Raw genomic sequence first — 18,064 nt, 5'->3', positions numbered from 1 at the left:
CATGGATAGTAGGTGCAATGCAGAGAAAAAACATTTGGTCTTCTCCTAAATTCAGTTGTGTCCTGTTGACATCGTACTTACTTACTTAGACTTGGATTTGATCGTGCATTGCAAATTTCGAGCTCTAATTCAGTATTTTGAGTTATAGTTGTTGTTGTTGTTGTTTTTTTAGATGAGTCAATAATAGAAAAACAATACACACGACCAGCATTGATTGACATGATGCATCTTTGACTACTTGAGTTCTTTTTTATTGTCTTTTTATTGTTGTAATTATTTTGGCTCTTGTGCAACTGCTACATAGTTATTCACATTCAAGATATTGTCACTCAGGATACAGCTAAAAGTAATAATAAAAAAAAAAAAGAAAGTAAGGAAAAAAGTCAAATGAATTAAAAAATACTGACAATTTATGGTCCATGTTCTGAGTTGATCACGGAAACACTGATTTGGTAACGCCACTGTAATTTAAACCACACGTTCAATGTGCATAATATGACAAGAAGCGCACTTATATATTGTTAAGAGAGCAAAACGTTGCTTAACAATGTCATGGTTACACTTTACCAAGAAAAACACTGTTACATTTGAGTGATCCGTGGTGTTTCTCGTAAGTCAGCCTAGCTGAAGAAAAAACATTCCATGTCACAACGGCAACGCCCATAACAGATCGATTTATTGTTAACAATCACAATTTTGGAATAGCAAATCAAAACGAGAACTGCGAAATTATAAATAAACAATATGAAGCCAGTTTACTTTTCAATCATAGGAATACATAACATCCAAGATATAAGTTAATAAAGTCAAGCTATTGTATAAATACATCACCAGCATGCACAATATTGAATCATTGATAGTATCGTCGTAATTATCTTACACTGACAAAACCGTATACTTGGCATGTGCAAAAATAAATTAAACACAGAAGTAAACCACACACTTTGAAGCTGCAATATTTTTTTTAAACCAGACCAGTCCCTTTCTTTTCCCTATCCTGTCCTTCAAAAAAGTGAATGGTTCCAGTAGTATCAAACTGTAATGAATTTATGGCAATGACTCTGAACTTGATCTGTTTGGGTGCATTCAAAACAACACAATTTTATTCAACGCACTTCCATCTAATAGCTATTTAAATTGAGTTTCCAATCCAGTAAATTGAGGACGATTTCAACAGGTCAGCTTGTGATTAATACCGGAACCATTTAATACTATTTTTACCCTTTGAACACCATTTTACCATCTTTTAGAAATGCTTTTCTACTACCCAAAACATAAATAAGCAGCATCCCTTTGAAATACATCAGTCCATATGCCAGTGTGAGGCTGCCATTCCCAACCAACAACGACCGTTTCCGGCTGATTGACTGACATTTCAGTGGTTTTGGCAAATGTCAAAGAGAACCAAGAAGAGGGAGGCCCATTCAACTATATATATTTCTGTATATATTCAAACTAGGACTTCAGCCCCCCCTTTACCACCCTTGATATTTTTTTTTCTTTAAACTCGTGGAAAAATAAAGAACTGCTGCTGCAGAGGAAACCATGGCAAAAGCTGCTGCCAAAGTCCACCAGCCATTTTTACGTTTCTAGATCAAGAACTTGTCTACTTTTAATTGTTGCCCTCCCCACCCTCATCATCCTGCTGGTCACTCGTCCACAGCGTTAAGTTGTCTCGGAGGAGCTGCATGATGAGTGTTGAGTCTTTGTAGGAGTCCTCGTTAAGGGTGTCGAGCTCAGCGATGGCGTCGTCGAATGCCGTCTTGGCGAGATGACAGGCCTGCTCCGGAGCATTCTGGATCTCGTAGTAGAAGACTGAGTAGTTGAGGGCCAATCCCAGCCGGATGGGGTGAGTGGGCTGCATGTGCTCTTTGCTGATCTCGTGAGCTTCATTGTAGGACTTCTCAGAGGATTCCACCACGGTGGAGCGCTTCTCGCCAGTGGCCACCTCGGCCAAGTAACGGTAATAGTCTCCCTTCATCTTCAGGTAGAAGACCTTGCTCTCGTGCTGGGTGTCGCTGCAGTTCTTGATCAGGAAGTTATCCAACAGGTTGAGCACGTCTTGGCACACCGCCTCCAGCTCCTTCTCAATCTTCTCGCGGTAGGCCCTCACCATCTCGATCTTCTTCTCGTTGCCGTCCGCGGAGGTCTTCTGCTCGATGCTGGAGATAACCCTCCAGGATGAGCGCCGAGCGCCTACGACGTTCTTGTAGGCGACGGACAAGAGGTTCCTCTCTTCGTTGGACAAGGCCTCGTTCAACTCGGTTACCTACAAAGGAAGGAAATAGAATTCTGTTTGAGGAAAGCAGCAAGTTAATAACTAGCTTTCCTTGATGCACAACTCAGTTACCAGTAAAATGAACGTACAATGCTTAATTTTTCCATTGCATAATGATAATATCCACAGAGAGCTTCATCATCTGGCTGAATGCTTTATGCCAAGTGCAGTTTCCATGGCAATCGTCTCATTTTGTACAGTAGTCCAACTCTATCTAGTGAGATGACAGAGCGCTAGCGCTACACAATACACTAGAGGTGAAATCAGAGAGTGGGGGCAGGGGCGGGAGGCGAAATGTTCCCACATACCCTCCAGGGCAACTGCAGTGTAAGTTAACATGATCGCTGTGTGGCAATTCATGTGTTACAGTGGCCTTCTCCCTGACCTTTTCTCTTGCCAAACTGGGACGACCATAATACAGTTCGATGATGTTTCATGAGAATATATTGTAAATCACTCCTGTCAACTACAGATCTCCTTCTGGTGAAAATATCAGAACCTCTTTTTGGTGCAATTACATATTGGCATGGGTTCAACGGTTTTCTGTACTTAAGTGAAAAGAACTATATGTACTCTCTTTAAAATAAAGGTTTCAAAACTGCGTTTTCGCAGTGATGCCACAGAAAAAACATTTTGGGTTCCCCAAAGAATCCATGGATTTTCAATGTTCTTCATAGAACCAACAAAGCCAATAAAGAACCTTTATTTTTGTAAGTGCACCAATGTGCTGTTAAACACTTTTCAAATGCCACGTGCCTCAGATCAAGGTTTGTGGTTTGAGCTTCCAGCCACAAAAGCAGTATTTTTCCCTCAGACTCTTCAGAATACAGAGACCGCTTAGAAAGATCAGTAGAGATCAGAGTAGAAAACAGGAACACTGGGTAGGACAGGAAGACAAGACTCATAACGAAACACAGGCATGTGTAGGGGTTTTATTTAAACAAGCTTATTGCTATTTAAGTCCGGTTGCACGGGTTCTGTGCAACAATGATTTGGCATGCCTCTCACAGACAGATAGTAGCAGATAGTTGTGGTGGGAGACCGGTAACCTTGTTAACTTGGTAGCCGTGTTGCAATCGAATGCAAGTTTTTGCATGAATGCCAGCCCTTCACAAATTTAAAGTTAAAAAACTAGCTGGATGATCTCACTCCAGTGTGAAGTTTGAAGCTTGGCCTATCTCTGTTTGTCTCTTTGGCCGGATGCATCAAGATAATGAAGGCCCGTGGGCACTTTCCCATTAGGTCTGTGGCTAAATGGGCTTTTATCTATAGGACTGAAGTAACTTTAGAATCAAACTGCTTTAAATCTCCCCCACTGATCCATGAAGCTAAAGTTGCATGCACAACAATCATTGCAAGGATGGGAACCTTCCCTTTTAACAGCCAATTGGGATTTAGACCAAGGTAATATAATACAACCATTTTAGCAAAATTAATCAGGTAGATCTTGTCTGTCCCTACTCTATTTTTGAATCAATACACTTCATTTAATATTGCACATTTTGGTATAAAATAAATACTTGGTTTTATGTAAAACACTGCTAATGAGTGGCAAACCATCTAGTCTAGATTGTAATTTAACATATTTTGTACCATAATCTATTTCTAGTTGCTTTATGACTGTTTTGATATGAAGATCATTTATTGGAGGTCTAAGAATAAAGAGTATTGAGGTACACATATCTACAAGTCATTTTTAATTAAGTAAGAAACATACCATTCAGTCACTCAAGATATAAGAGGTGCTAGACGACACCCCTCCAGAAAAAAGACATGATGTTACCCCTTAACAAAGCAGAAAAGAAGGGGTCCTCCTAAATCTCCATAAGCCTGTGCAAGAATTGTCTCCTAAATGCCCTCTCTCGGATGCTAATAAAGAAGTGAAGAAGTCAGTGAAGAAGCGTTAGAGATGCAGATGCCCCCCCCCCCCCCCCCCCCAAGGCGCCCTAAGGCCTTGAATGGTGCCCTGAACAATCACCAGCTCAAATACTGTTGAAATATACATAGAAATAATATGAATTAAAGAGATCCCATTGCCTTTAATAATCTATAAATCAGTAGGTTTGAAACGAGAAGGAATATCCAATCTGAATCCTGGAATTTACTGCAATATGACAAGGATGGAAGATTCTAGAAGGAATGCTGCTGCCTCTAACGTTGGTTTAGAGGAAACAACTTAATATCTCCCATATGTGGAAAATGAATATGGGAAGGCATAACTAAATTGCGAGGATGCATAAGAGAAAAAAAAAGCAGTTGGAATTTTTATATGCTGATGATGGAAAATAATAATCTGATGCATTTATGACATTATGACTGGTTAATGAACAACAATGACAAAACGCCTATTTCTAGTGTATTTTTTAGTGTATTCTAGTATATATATAATTATTTTTATTTTTTTATGCTGAAAGCGACGTTGAAACATCTTTTTACATTTGTCATGTATCGTCTCATTCATTTGAATGTGGGCTCGGGTAAGACGGGAGGCACCGCCCAAGATCCAGACAGTCTACACCCGATCCACTGCACTCTCATTAATAAAGCACTGATTTACCATAGATCAGCATCCCAAAATGTATTATACGACATTATATTAAAGGCTCCCGTTAGATGACATATTTTACTGTAACTCAACCTATGATCATTCACTATTAGCATTTTTCCTCCAAATGGATCGAGCATAAAGTAAGCTATGCATAATAAGACAATTATATATATATATATATATATATATATATATATATATATATATATATATATATATATATATATATATATATATATATATATATATATATATATAATTGTCTTAGATAGATAGATAGATAGATAGATAGATAGATAGATAGATAGATAGATAGATAGATAGATAGATAGATAGATAGATAGATAGATAGATAGATTTAGCGATCGTTGGTCAAACTACATCATCAATCAAATGAAAACCCAAGGGTAAATTTGAAAGAATGACTTACCGATTTCATGGCTGCTGCCATATCATCATATCTCTCTGCCTGCTCAGCCAGCCTGGCTTTTTGAACCAGCTGCTCGCGGTCAACCATGTTGGATGGTTATGGTTTGGATGATATTATTCGTTTTTAGGGGAAGAAACAGTAATATTGTATGAGCTATGCGGTGTAATTCAATGAACGAGAGCCTCTCTGCAGCTGTTCCTTGCTGTCTGCGCTCGTGCCGACGGGCCGCCCTCGCCCCTCCTCACGCGCTGGAGGGCTACGTCAGGGTTCTAAACGTGGGTGCTATGGCAAGCTGCAGCAACATTTATTTCTTAAAACTAACAAGTAGGCCCAGGCCTGTCTATTGTTACCCTACTAAAACTTTTTAAGGTAACACTATTTTTAAATGTTCTTGTCACACATTAGGCTACATGTGGTTGCTATAGTAATAATTAAGTGAATTATGTATATTCCATGAATGCATACATTGTGACTAATTCTGTCTAGTATGTATTTCAGGCATTTCTGACTATTCCAGCTTTACTAGTGACTAGTACATAGTACTTATTCTTTAGTTAACCGTAGCTATTTAAGTTGCAAGTAATGTGTATACTATTTTTCTTGCTTTTAGTCAAAACCATTACATATTTAAATAGTCATTAATGCAAATTCCAGTCGTTACGTTAAATTTAGAGAAGATAACAGAACAAACTACAAAGAAATATAAAGTAATATCTTAACCAATTAAGTTAGAGTGGGAGGTTGATTAATGCCTTGTCATGTTCATTTTATGTCATTACTTTTCTCTAAATGCTAATAGTAACAATTAAAACATATACTATTATGAGTCTTGCATTTATGGGTATTTGTCTAAGACTAACACTATTAAATAAATTACCGTATTTTCTGCACTATAAGGCGCACCGGATTATAAGGCCCACCTTCAATGAATGGTCTATTTTAAACTGTTTTCATTTATAAGGCACACCATATTATAAAGCGCATAGAATAGAAGATACTGCAGTCAAATGTTTGACTGGATTTGCGTTATGCATCCTGCATCCAAACTGTCGTTTTTTTAGAAAATTAAAGGCTTTTAAGTACGCCTTATAGTGTGGAAAATACGGTACAGTAAAATTACTAGGATAACTACCAGTATATACTACTAACTAGTAACGTAAAATAGGAAATGTTTAAAGAATAAATGTTAAAATGGCTTGCCATTCCGGGTGCCTCATTCATGATGTAATAGTCCTTATATGGGAGTCAAGAGGCCACATATCAGCAGTGCTGATGATGGCACATCGGACATCTTCTAAGAACAAATGCAATATGGGAGAATGAGTCACCCCCTATGAACATATCTAGCGACCCTCCTGTTTGGAGTGGAGGATTTTGGGGATGACACAATTATAGTAATATTTAGGATATGTTTTGTTCATGCTTAAAAAGGTTATAGATGGTCTATATATCAGACTGGTGGAACAGACAAGCAACTTGGATCTTCATATGAGTCATTTTACAAGACCAGTGCAATCTGAGGATCATTGGTGTCTCTCTTCCCTCCCTCCAGGACATTTATGAAACCTGTCTCACCCGCAAAGCCCTCTGCATCGCAGGTGATCCCACACTTCTTCTTCAGTCTGCTGCCATCAGGGAGGAGACTGCGGTGTCTCCAGGCAAGGGCCAGCAGACTGAAGGACAGCATCATTCATCCGGCTGTCAGGAAGCTGAACTCCCTCCCTCCCAACCTTGCCCCCCCCCCCCCCCCCCACCACACTCTTTTGCCCCAGGCACCACTGAACTTTGAACCCCCTGCCCTCTTTTGCCCCCCGCCCCAGCTCCCACATCCACAGGTCCTTCCACTCCCCCCTTCCACTAACAAACTGTGACTTGCACCAGACACTTTGTGCAGCATTGGTCTGCTCACTACATAATTCAACTACCTCTTCAGTCAATTTAAATAAAGAACTGCTCTCTGAGCTTTTTGTCACTTTAATCAGACTGAATCAGCTCTTTTGCACTACAGTCATTTTATCTGCACTGTTTGTTCACTTCCCTGGTTTGCACTATATCTGCCATGTGCCTTGTGCTGCTTTATTTTACTTTATTTCAATTTATTAAAATTCCCTTATTTGTATAGTTGTATTTTATATTTAATCTGTATCTATATGTATTTTTATCAGTATGCACCAAGGGTCTGAGAGTAATGCAATTTTAATTCTCTGTAAGTATGTGCTGTATATGTTGCAAGGGCGGAAGTACTTTGTACTTTAATTTTAGCACCCAGCGAAACAACTAGTGTGCCGGATGGCGTGAAGGTCCACAGGATGCTGGCCATCCTTGATTATGACCCATGGGAAAGTTCTCCAAACATAGATATTGAGGTGATTGCATTTTCTAATTAATATGAAAAAAATGTTTTTTATTTGACAACAAACCAGATTTTGTAATTTAATAAACATTAAAATAATAAATTAAATAATAATTATAAATATTATTACATAAAAGTATTTATACATTTTTATGTTGATTACATGTACAATTTAAATATGTTTAAGTAATATTTTAGATATTTACGGTAACACGCTGAAAGAAGGAAAACAATAATAGACCTTTTGAAAGGTTGTACACATAGACAATGAAAATAGTTTATAAATATAACAAGTATGGTCTATTATTTCTTTATTCAATCATTCATTCATGCATTTGTTAAATTTCTTTAAAGATAAGAATCAGGACATAGACTTCACATCCTAGCTATGTATTGATTTATTGACAACTTGATAAACAATACATTGATAACTGCTTGGAATACCACTATATAGAATTTTAAAATATGAAATAGAGTTTTTAATCAATGTTTATTATTATTATTATTGTTGTTGTTGTTGTTTTCTCTTTTAGTATGAGCTTCCCTTTCGTGCAGGAGATATTATTTATGTTTTGGGGGAAATGGACAGTGATGGATTTTATTACGTGAGTACTATGACTCTGTTAACAATACATGAGTATTTTAAAGGTCATAAGTTAAAGAATAACTGTTTTATATTGATCCAGGGAGATCTACATGGTTATCGAGGTCTTGTGCCGTCAAACTTTTTACAATCATTGCCTTGGGACTGAAAGAAATCAGAAACCAGGAACATGAGAGTGACCTCAGACTGTGATTATAACCCACTTTACTGAATTCATTTAATTTTATGTGTCTTGTTTCCTCTAATGTTCATGATGTATCAATGTTTATTGTGTCATGTGTGTCTCTAAGTGCACTTGACATTTCCTCTTCGCATTGTCCTTAGCATTAATTAAATATGTAAAAAGCACATACATTTCTGATTAATTCAAGAGCTTTTGGGAGCAGCTAGTGCATTTTAGCTTTAATGATAACTTAATAATTATGTTTTTATACTTTATGCATCTTCTTTTCACTGCTGATGTCTTTATACGATTTGAGCTATTTTTGTAATCTCCTTCCTGTTTACAGCAACTGCACTATAGGTTTCCCACACCGTCATTCAGTTCAGCTTCGTTTTATTACCGTTTTTTATGAATTCAGAGTTGTTTGATACAAGTTAACATGCAAATATAAAGACAAATACATTCAACAACAACAACACATATTGAATATTGCATTACAATTAGTCATGAAACACAATCTTTATTAATATGTTATTCGCAAGACATTCAGATTGAGCATCTTTGGTTCTCCATAAGCTCGTCCATCGCAGCCAACAGTACACTCATCCATAAAGTAGGAAACACTACACTGTGTAGAGACCTTTAGTAGTGCTGTCTACTTTATGAGTGACTGCACTGTACCTCTGATGTTCCCGCCTCTCCTCTTCTCGCACCAATTGTTTCTTTGCATGCTTCCTCTTATCTCCATGTGCTCCGAATGTTCATTTTACAACTATTTGCTGAAACCTGAAATGAAAAGTAGATCAAAATGATGTAATAAAATAAACCAGGTCATATATTAGTACGGTTGGATGTCCAGCTGCATCAGCTTCAGTTGTGTGACTGTAAACCACCAGGAAGCTTAGAGTCATTTTCATTGCCCGTTCTGTAGGTGAAAATGAAATATTGCATGTGTAATGAACTGATCTAAAATAAAACTGTATAAAACCTCCAGTTTTGCCGCCTTGTGTAAAAAATGTATGTGAAGTGGATTCAGCGTGAACTATTGGAATTGACTATTAAATGTTGGTTTTGTACTACGAGTTAAAAAAAAAAGTTCATTCACTTTTTAAAAAGTTTTAGCAAATTTACCTAATTATATTTAAATTACATTAAGCAGTTTACCATCATTTACGAATTATTAGCTGAAAACAGAAATGCAGTCATGTTTATCCAATATTTTAGATTATACTGAAGAGCGGTGGCTTACCAGTTTCTCTGCCTGCTTGATCCCGGAAACAACAGCGAGAAGAGAAAGACGTTGTCGCCTTTTAACACTTTTTAGGCCACATGGTGCAAACCACAGGAAGAGGCCCTGCAGTCGCTGTCTTAAAGAAGCACGAATGCACGCCTATTGGACTACAGCGAGTTTCGTTCAAAGATGGACTCGAATCAATTCCTTTTAAGGGCATTTAAACCGAATAAAAGACTGATCAGAAATGAGAGAAAAAGCCCTTGGTCTTTAGCATACATCAAAATCATACAAAGAAATAAAGAGGAAGTCTACTAAACATGTGATCAGATTGCATCAGGCTTCCACATAGTCCAACGGTGAGGCTTTAAAAACATGACAGTCCATCAGTGTAAATAACAGCGGTGTTGGTCTGTGAGAAAATATCATCGGTGGATGATGTTACACGTGTTCTGTGTGTGTATTTATGAATAGTTTCCTAATTGCATGAATGTTTGAAGCATTATCTTGTTTGCTGCACTTGTAGAGCTCTTTCCTGAGGGGGAGGGGTGGTTGCTATGTTGTGCAAACCCACACTGTTTCATCGGCTTATTACATGTACTTATGAAGTTGTGGTATGGTGTCATTTGAATGTCATATGGGTGTAATTTTAAATGTGCATTGTTTTACAGTAAGATGCTGATAAGTAAAAGAGAAATATTATATGCATGCAGAATTAAACATGTTATGAGATTCTCAAATGAAAATGTAATGTCAGACACTTTTTCTTCGGCGTCACTTTTCTCAGATGCTTGAATTTAAACAGTTTCGTCCCAGTCCCCCGTGAGTATTTGGTAGTTTGATAAACAGGAGGCCGCTCTCTTATTTCCCTGAACATGATGTACACGAGATGGACTTGGTTGTCTAGACAACTCAAACCTCAAACTCTCGTTTGACACGCACAGAAGGAAGTGGGGGATGTGCAGATACTTCTCTGATGTACAATAATAATGCACCTAGTGTTAAAAAAAAAAAAAAAAGTAATACATGATTTACAGACATTGCATTATATTTACCTGGGTGATTATTATATGGGCAGTTTGGGCTCTGGTGAAGTTTAGAAAGTAAACATTCTTAACACATACTTTTCTCATTTCCACTATTTATCTATTTTATTTAACATATCATGCCATAAAAATAGGGTGCCACGGGAGCTTATCTTCAGTTCTAATTTCTTTGTGTTACAGCACTTTTTTGGTTCTATTTTTGCATTGAAATTTAGAGAATATATTGTAAGTGAATTTGATATTTTTAATGCATTTTAATACATTTTGATATAATGCAACAATTTGTTCAAGTTTGATTTTTGGCCCTTCATAATGCAAAGTTTGGGCACCTCTGCGATAGTGGCATGATTACAAGTTTAAGCCAGTTCATTTGTACGTCACCTTCATATAACAAAAAGACAAGAGTAGTAATTTGAACATCGATCAGTTGTAATTGCAATGCACCTGAGACATGAAAGTTTCCTGAAGCTGAAAAAAAAAAAATAGTAAATCACTTTATTTCAAAACATTTGCAGTCATTTGCATATCCAGCATGCTTGTTATACACTAATATCAGAGATTATGAAAGATGAAGGTTGCATCTAAAGGTCAAATCTAGAGGATGTTGTTTGCATCCCCTTTATCAGACACACAAATCACTCATTGAGCAATCCACTGAGACCAATGACTCTTTTATCAACACCTTGAACTTGATAAAGTTTTACAACTGGTTCGATGATAAAAAAAATGCGTCCTATAAAGTGTGTTCTCACTGTTCAAGCAGTCAAGGTTGAACTTGGATATCCTTCATATTCCTATTTCTGTACAAAACGAGCTTAATCCCTGAAATAAATGCCATGGTATAGATAACATCTTTTAACCAACTACTTGAAAAGATGTGTATTGTCCAGACAGGTTTAGATTCGGGTCAATTCAATTACCATCTTTTCCTTTAGTTTGTAAGACGAGCTAAATACCTTCATTATTGCTACATTTTAGAGACATTAAATACACAAATATAATTATTTCAGATATTTTAAATACAATCAACATCAACATTAATCAATAAATTATCATTAAAGGTTAGCTTTTCCACATAGCCTACATGCCCTGACGGGGATTTCAAAATTGCCACAAATATCCGTTTTTTTTTTTTTTTTAATTGAACAAACATAGTAGCAAATACAGTTTCATCTACAAAAATAAAATAATTATCAACAGCAGACAAAGAGCAAGTAAAGTAAAAAGCAAGTAAAATAGACAAAAGTGAAACAAAATAATAATAATAAAAAAATACGTTTACAAAATAATAATAATTGAGCCAGGGGTAATATATCCTTTAAATAAATTCAAGAGAGATAGAGATGCCTCGAGTCCATTTTGTTTACATTATAAAAGCATAAATATTATACTTTGTGCATAATATAACTGATTTTAAAGCTTTGGCATTGTTAATATCCGGTTTTGTATCGAAAGCCATTTCTTCATACTGATGGTAAATGACTGAAACATTGTTTGACCAATAGCGTGCATGTATTGTACGTAATCGACCAATCGTGGCGTGCGAGAAGGTGGGCTCTACAGAGGACGGTCAAACCAATACTAACATGGGTATAGACTACTGTATGAGGACTGTAGGTCACGTAAGTATGTAAAAAACTAAAACAAGGCCGAAACCCGGACATTTTATACATTATAGAAATCTCTGTCAAGTCAGCATTTTAAGCAGAGCTGCAATTCAAGAAAAAAAGGTCTAACTGTTGCACGATGCCGTATTTTCTGTATCAGAGTCGCCACTAGATGGCTTAAGTATTTCAGTATTTTCAGAGACCGTGACTAGTGATCTGGGTTACATTCTCCAAACACCCACAGGTGGACTTATGTTACATTATCCTGTATATCCATCTATCAAAATATTTACAGGGAATGTAGCTTCATTTTACTGTTGTCATGTTTGCTTACTGCTCCAAAGATGGGCCTATGCATCCACAATATTCATTAGTTAGTGATAACTGCTAATAAGTGGTTTATCTGTGTTATCTGAAATCAAGTGAAAGTTTTTTTATATAGGTGGAGAACATTTTGTCATCATGATCGGATCAGAGTAGATTGGATACACTAATTTACTCATAAGTAAGAATATAATCCATCCTAATACAAATGAGTTTGGTCTGTAGGTTTTGTGCTGTAAACCATGAAAGGGGGGGGGGGGGGGGTGTCTTTGTGCTCTTATAAAATGCACCTCCAAAGTATCCAATCATAAAATACATTGCCCTGTTGTTTAGCTGGACTGATCATTAACGTGGATTTTTAGACAAATATTAAGGATGAATGTGCTCTGTTTTTCTGTACCATTTTATGCAGGTTTGCTTCAGGTGCAGGTAAGTGGGTTAAATCATGTATATGTCATCTTATATTTATCATAAAAACAGATTTACTGTTAAACCTGATGCTGCTGAATTTAGGTTAGTCCATCAATCCACCAATTCAATCCATCATTTTAGATGTTAACTTTAGTGAAGATTTGAACTGTATATACTGGAAGACTTGCAAGAATTATACATTTACGAAGTGCATCACGATTTTTGAGAATCTGAGAACAGTAGTTGTCAGAATTAAACACCTTTGAAGGTTTTAGAGGTCCAGTTCAAAAAATATTTTTAACTGAATGACCTGAACAACATACACTGGTCATTGTCTGTATTCATGTAGATGTAAGTGTAATTAATTAAATGTGAATATATTTCATTATCAATATGTTACACTACACGTACATTAGTTTGCAATAAGTCAACTTGGTTTCCTTTCAGATCGGTGCTATTTATCTTAAGTAACTTGCAAAAATCAGTCCAAAGTAACATGCGTAGGTGAGCATTGTGTCCTCTTCAATGTTTTATATTGAATTATTAGGAAAAAATACAGTATTTTTCAAGCGTTTGGGGTCAATAATCTATTTATATTACAGCTAATACAAGTGTTTCATCACATGCATCTTATTTTACAGGAATCAATAAGTGCTAATAAAAAAATTATGGTATCATAAAATCTCAAAATAATACACATCCTGGTGAGGTTATTGTATGTACTTTCGAAATTTAATAAATATGTGTTCATTGCTTGTTTGATTTACAGCAGTGCTATAGTCACTCAAGTTTGTAATATCTCTAATATGAGAGGAACTTGTTTGATAATCTATTATTATTCACACACTCTATATTTAGAACAAAGAACAGGAACTTCATGACAACTTGTAAAACATCTTTTTTTTTTTTTTATCTTGCAGCTTTCTGCATTTTCGGGACTGCCATGGTACATAGACACCGTATTCACAACAACAGTTCAGCAGCGGTATGGACGTGAAGTGTTTTATTCCAGGAGTTATGTTGTTGTTGTTTTTTTGGATTAGCTTGTCAGCTCTGTTTTCACATCCCTCTATGTTCTCACTGTCTGATTTATGTTGAGGTTTTACTCAGAAGCAAGTTATTTATCATTCATCAAATAATTCATGGTAAATCAAAGTTTATTGTCATTCAGCAATGTCTGGCTTCAACATGTTTCTAACATAAAATGAACATATGGCAGGTAGTCAAACATATGCACCCTCTTTGATTTGTGGCTGTTTTCTCTTAATAAATGTTCACCATTTGATTATTACTGTTGTCCTAGTAATTCTGTTTGTCATTTTTAATTTCTGAAATATTTTTGGTTCATTTTAAGCCAGCAACACGTCCCATTGGAATTATAAGGTTCTATCTGACATTTTTGTCAAAATTGAGTTATTCCCATATTGTTATTCTGTGACAACTTATTTACATTATGTGAAAGATTTTTTTTTTTTTTTTTTGTAAACATTATGGGATTTTTCTTTTTTTTTTTTTAAAAAAAACAATAAAGTTCTATCAGAGTCGAATGGAATGCAGATAGAACCTTATAATTCCAAGGGGACGAATAGTAATTTTCAATCAATATCAAATTCAAGCCAGCATGCTGGGTCAATCATTTAACCTAACCAGTTGGGTCAAACTCAGCCCAGTGAAAGGTTGCCAAAATAACCCAATTTGGGTCATTTTTTAACCCAGCATACAGTATGTCAGTGTATAATGGATAACTAACCCTGTGAAAATTTTACAGGCTGAACACCTTGTAATATTTATTGCACCTGTTAGAGCTGTAAAATGAAGTGTGTTCTCATTGGCCAGATTCTAAGACAGATTATTAATTGACATTCTGAGTCGGGTGTTTTGTTTTTGAAACTGAATACCTGGCAACCAAAAGAGAACTGCAAAGGAAATGGCAACTTTTCGAATTTTTATTAAATAAATAAAAAATAAAAAAAAATCTTTATTTTGAGAGACAGATAATATCAAAAAGACTGGGAAAAGCATAGAATTATTAAATAATTCATAAGCATAAACACATAGGACTTGTTCCTCTTACCATTACATAGCTTACTATTAAATTGGTTATCAATTATCAGAATTTTTATTTATCTTAAATGCATCCAAATGTTACATAATTAATTCAAATTAATTTAAATAGAATGAAAAATAAAGTTTTAAAGGAGGTGGTCAAATTACGTACCTAATAAAATAAATCATAAAATATAGCCTAGAATATAGGCATTTAAGCCTAGCTCAAATCACTGAAATCAGAAAAAAAGCAATGCTGATAGTGTAGAGTGCGAGGGTGTTTGGGCGGTGTTTTACTGAAGAGTTTTGCTGGACCTGGCAACCCTGATCACTGTAACTACAGTCAGCTGTTCAGCACTTGATCTTCGCGAGAGTAACAAGCAGCATGCATCGCTGGAAAGGCAGGGTTGCTCTTGTCACCGGAGCTTCGGTGGGAATCGGAGCCGCAATCGCGAAGTCTCTTGTCCAGCATGGCATGAAGGTGGTCGGCTGTGCCAGAAATTTGGAGAATATAGAGGTAATGCACCGTTAGCATACACTTTATAGCATACACTCGCGAGAAGTAAGTTAATGTTCATGCACCGGCTGAAGAATCGTATGTTCTTTTTTAATTTGCAGAAACTGGCAGCAGAATGTGTCAGTAGTGGATTCAGTGGCACTCTGATCCCATATAAATGTGATCTGTCTGTAGAAGACGACATGTTATCCATGTTCTCCTGGATCAAAGTTCAGCACCAGGGTGTTGACGTGTGTATTAATAATGCAGGTTTGGCTCTCCCAGAACCTCTGTTGAGCGGCAAAACCAGTGGCTGGAGGACTATGATGGACGTAAGTAGCACGAAAAAGCCAACGAATCATTACTGCGAATCGGTTCTTCCCAGTAGCTCATTCTAATGAACTGTTTCGATCGATTGGGTGCTTTCGAATCTCTTCATGAAGCTTCGAAGCTTTTGGGAATCATTTGTTTCGAACCAATGGCTCGTAGCGTGATCAGACTGTCAAAACCACGTGATTTCAGTGACGCGTGCTCTGAAATGTTTCGACAGTTCAAATGTTTGCCGCTCGGGGCGACATCTATGAACCCGTAGGATCCATGTTTTTATCTGATCTCGGACTCAGACTTTATACATTTGTAGACTTTAATAAAAGGAAAAGTGGTAGGTAATATTCTCTTTTTGGCGTTTATAGACAAGCCATCCATAAAATAAGTCCCTCAAATAACATACTTGGAGTATCTGTGTGTGAACATTTTTAGAACGTTTTTAGCTGTGTTTATAAACATGTGTTGACCAACAGGAGGCACCAGCTTGTGGTGTTTTCAGTGAATCATTTTGCGAAGCAATTGGTTCAACTGATTCAAAGTTTCGACAGAGGTTCTTTTCAACCGAGTCAGTGATTCGATGAAGTCATCACTCTCTCTCTGACATCTCGGCGTGCATATTACTTTGCTGGGGTTTTTATTTATTTACATTTTAAATGAGGGTATTTATTGTAATTTGTTATTTGTGTTAAATAATACTGTTGAAAAATAACTTTGTTTACTCCAATCTTTCTTATGAACAGTTCACTCTTGAGTTCAGTGAGTTCAGACTAAACCCATTTCTGAAATAAAGAGTTTTAATTTTTGTTCAGGTGAATGTCATTGGCCTGTCAGTGTGCACCCGTGAGGCTTACCAGTCCATGAAAGAACGAAATATTGATGATGGTCATATCATTAATATTAACAGGTACAGACATGTTTTATAATTTTTTGCCTGCATTCAAATTCCAGCCTTTGCCAGGTCAGCAAAATTATTTGTGTGTTTTAGCATGAGTGGACACCGGGTGGTCAACAATGCCGACATACACTTCTACACTGCCAGCAAATATGCAGTGACTGCTCTCACAGAAGGTTTGAGACAAGAGTTACGAGAGGCCAAGACCCACATACGTGCTACAGTAAGAGCAGGGGGATCAGGATCTGCTTCGAACACTTTATATATGTAATATGATTATTGCATGTCCAAAGACTTGTTGGCACTAAGTCTGCTCTGTCTTTAACAGTGTATTTCTCCTGGATTAGTGGAGACTGAATTTGCCTACCGACTCTTAAGGGAAAACCCAGAAAAAGCTGCTGCTACTTATAAAAGTATAAAGGTATAGACAAATTCTGATTAATTTCTATACAACATGTTGAAGGTCTTATTAACATGTTTAAATATCACAGTGCCTAGAAGCAGCTGACATCGCAAACGCAGTGGTGTATGTCCTGAGTGCTCCTCCTCATGTTCAGGTAAGCATCATCCATCACTGGAGAAAACAGTATTGTGATGTTAGTGCTTGCTGACATTGTTCATGTTTATAGGCAGTTTGCAATCAGTTTTAGCATTGTAGGTATTTACTTAAAGATTTCATGATTAAATTCTTATATAATGGTTTTTCTTTTCCATTTCTAGATTGGTGACATTCAGATGAGGCCTGTGGAGCAGCTGACATAAACTGGAGGAAGCATCACTGACATCCTCATCATCTCAAAAGCCCACTAATGGCTTAAAATATGAAATGTAGTGCTCTCCAATCCAAATCTTTGAAAACTCCGAAAGTTGCTCTGTCTGATCATGAAGTAAAAAAAATTTGTAATAACTGATATGACTATTATTGAATTTAAAAGACCAAATTAATATCAGAGAAATTATTTAAGAAGCACGTTAAGTAATTTGCATCAAGTACAGATGCAGAATTTATTTAGCTAGACATCATAATGATTGACTTCTTGAATAAACATTCACAGGTCTGATGATGCTTGACAATTTTCTGGTAATTCTGTGCCTGAAGTTCTGACCTTTTAATAGTTTTAAGTGAGATATTAAATAATTAAAAATAGGTGTTTGTCTTTTCTTCATAAAGTGTATTTGATTAAACTACCAAATCGATATTCTTTAAGTCAAATATGATAAAAAATGTTGCTTAACAAACAAGCTATGACAAAGACCCCAGATAACTTAATTTGCAATTGCTTTTATCTAAATAATAAAAAGAAAAAA

The 18,064-nt window shown here is 36.3% G+C and overlaps 2 protein-coding genes and 2 long non-coding RNA genes across 4 annotated transcripts; 2 read left to right on the top strand and 2 right to left on the bottom strand.

The window, feature by feature from the left end:
• Positions 1-210: 210 nt before the first annotated feature.
• LOC128029363 (14-3-3 protein gamma-1) lies at positions 211-5,501 on the bottom strand. Its single transcript, XM_052617123.1, has 2 exons — positions 5,257-5,501; positions 211-2,269 (listed from the first exon to the last, which is right to left on the bottom strand). Exons 1-2 carry the CDS (start codon positions 5,341-5,343, stop codon positions 1,613-1,615), a joined length of 744 nt encoding a protein of 247 aa, XP_052473083.1. The 5' UTR covers positions 5,344-5,501; the 3' UTR covers positions 211-1,612.
• Positions 5,502-7,514: 2,013 nt separating this feature from the next.
• Positions 7,515-8,466, top strand: LOC128029361 (uncharacterized). Its single transcript, XR_008187365.1, has 3 exons — positions 7,515-7,622; positions 8,143-8,214; positions 8,296-8,466. It is a non-coding gene; the product is annotated as an uncharacterized LOC128029361 (long non-coding RNA).
• Positions 8,467-8,752: 286 nt separating this feature from the next.
• LOC128029362 (uncharacterized) lies at positions 8,753-9,857 on the bottom strand. The gene is made up of 2 exons (XR_008187366.1): positions 9,626-9,857; positions 8,753-9,162 (listed from the first exon to the last, which is right to left on the bottom strand). It is a non-coding gene; the product is annotated as an uncharacterized LOC128029362 (long non-coding RNA).
• Positions 9,858-15,369: 5,512 nt separating this feature from the next.
• Positions 15,370-17,903, top strand: LOC128029358 (dehydrogenase/reductase SDR family member 11-like). Its single transcript, XM_052617119.1, has 7 exons — positions 15,370-15,558; positions 15,660-15,869; positions 16,674-16,768; positions 16,850-16,979; positions 17,085-17,177; positions 17,248-17,313; positions 17,477-17,903. Exons 1-7 carry the CDS (start codon positions 15,427-15,429, stop codon positions 17,516-17,518), a joined length of 768 nt encoding a protein of 255 aa, XP_052473079.1. The 5' UTR covers positions 15,370-15,426; the 3' UTR covers positions 17,519-17,903.
• The last annotated feature ends 161 nt before the right edge of the window (positions 17,904-18,064 follow it).

Source organism: Carassius gibelio, chromosome A15 (genome assembly GCF_023724105.1).
Source record: "Carassius gibelio isolate Cgi1373 ecotype wild population from Czech Republic chromosome A15, carGib1.2-hapl.c, whole genome shotgun sequence".
In the NCBI taxonomy this organism is placed as follows: Eukaryota; Metazoa; Chordata; class Actinopteri; order Cypriniformes; family Cyprinidae; genus Carassius; species Carassius gibelio.
The sequence above is the reverse complement of the archived record's forward strand: the minus strand, read 5'-3'. Positions and strand labels throughout refer to the sequence as shown.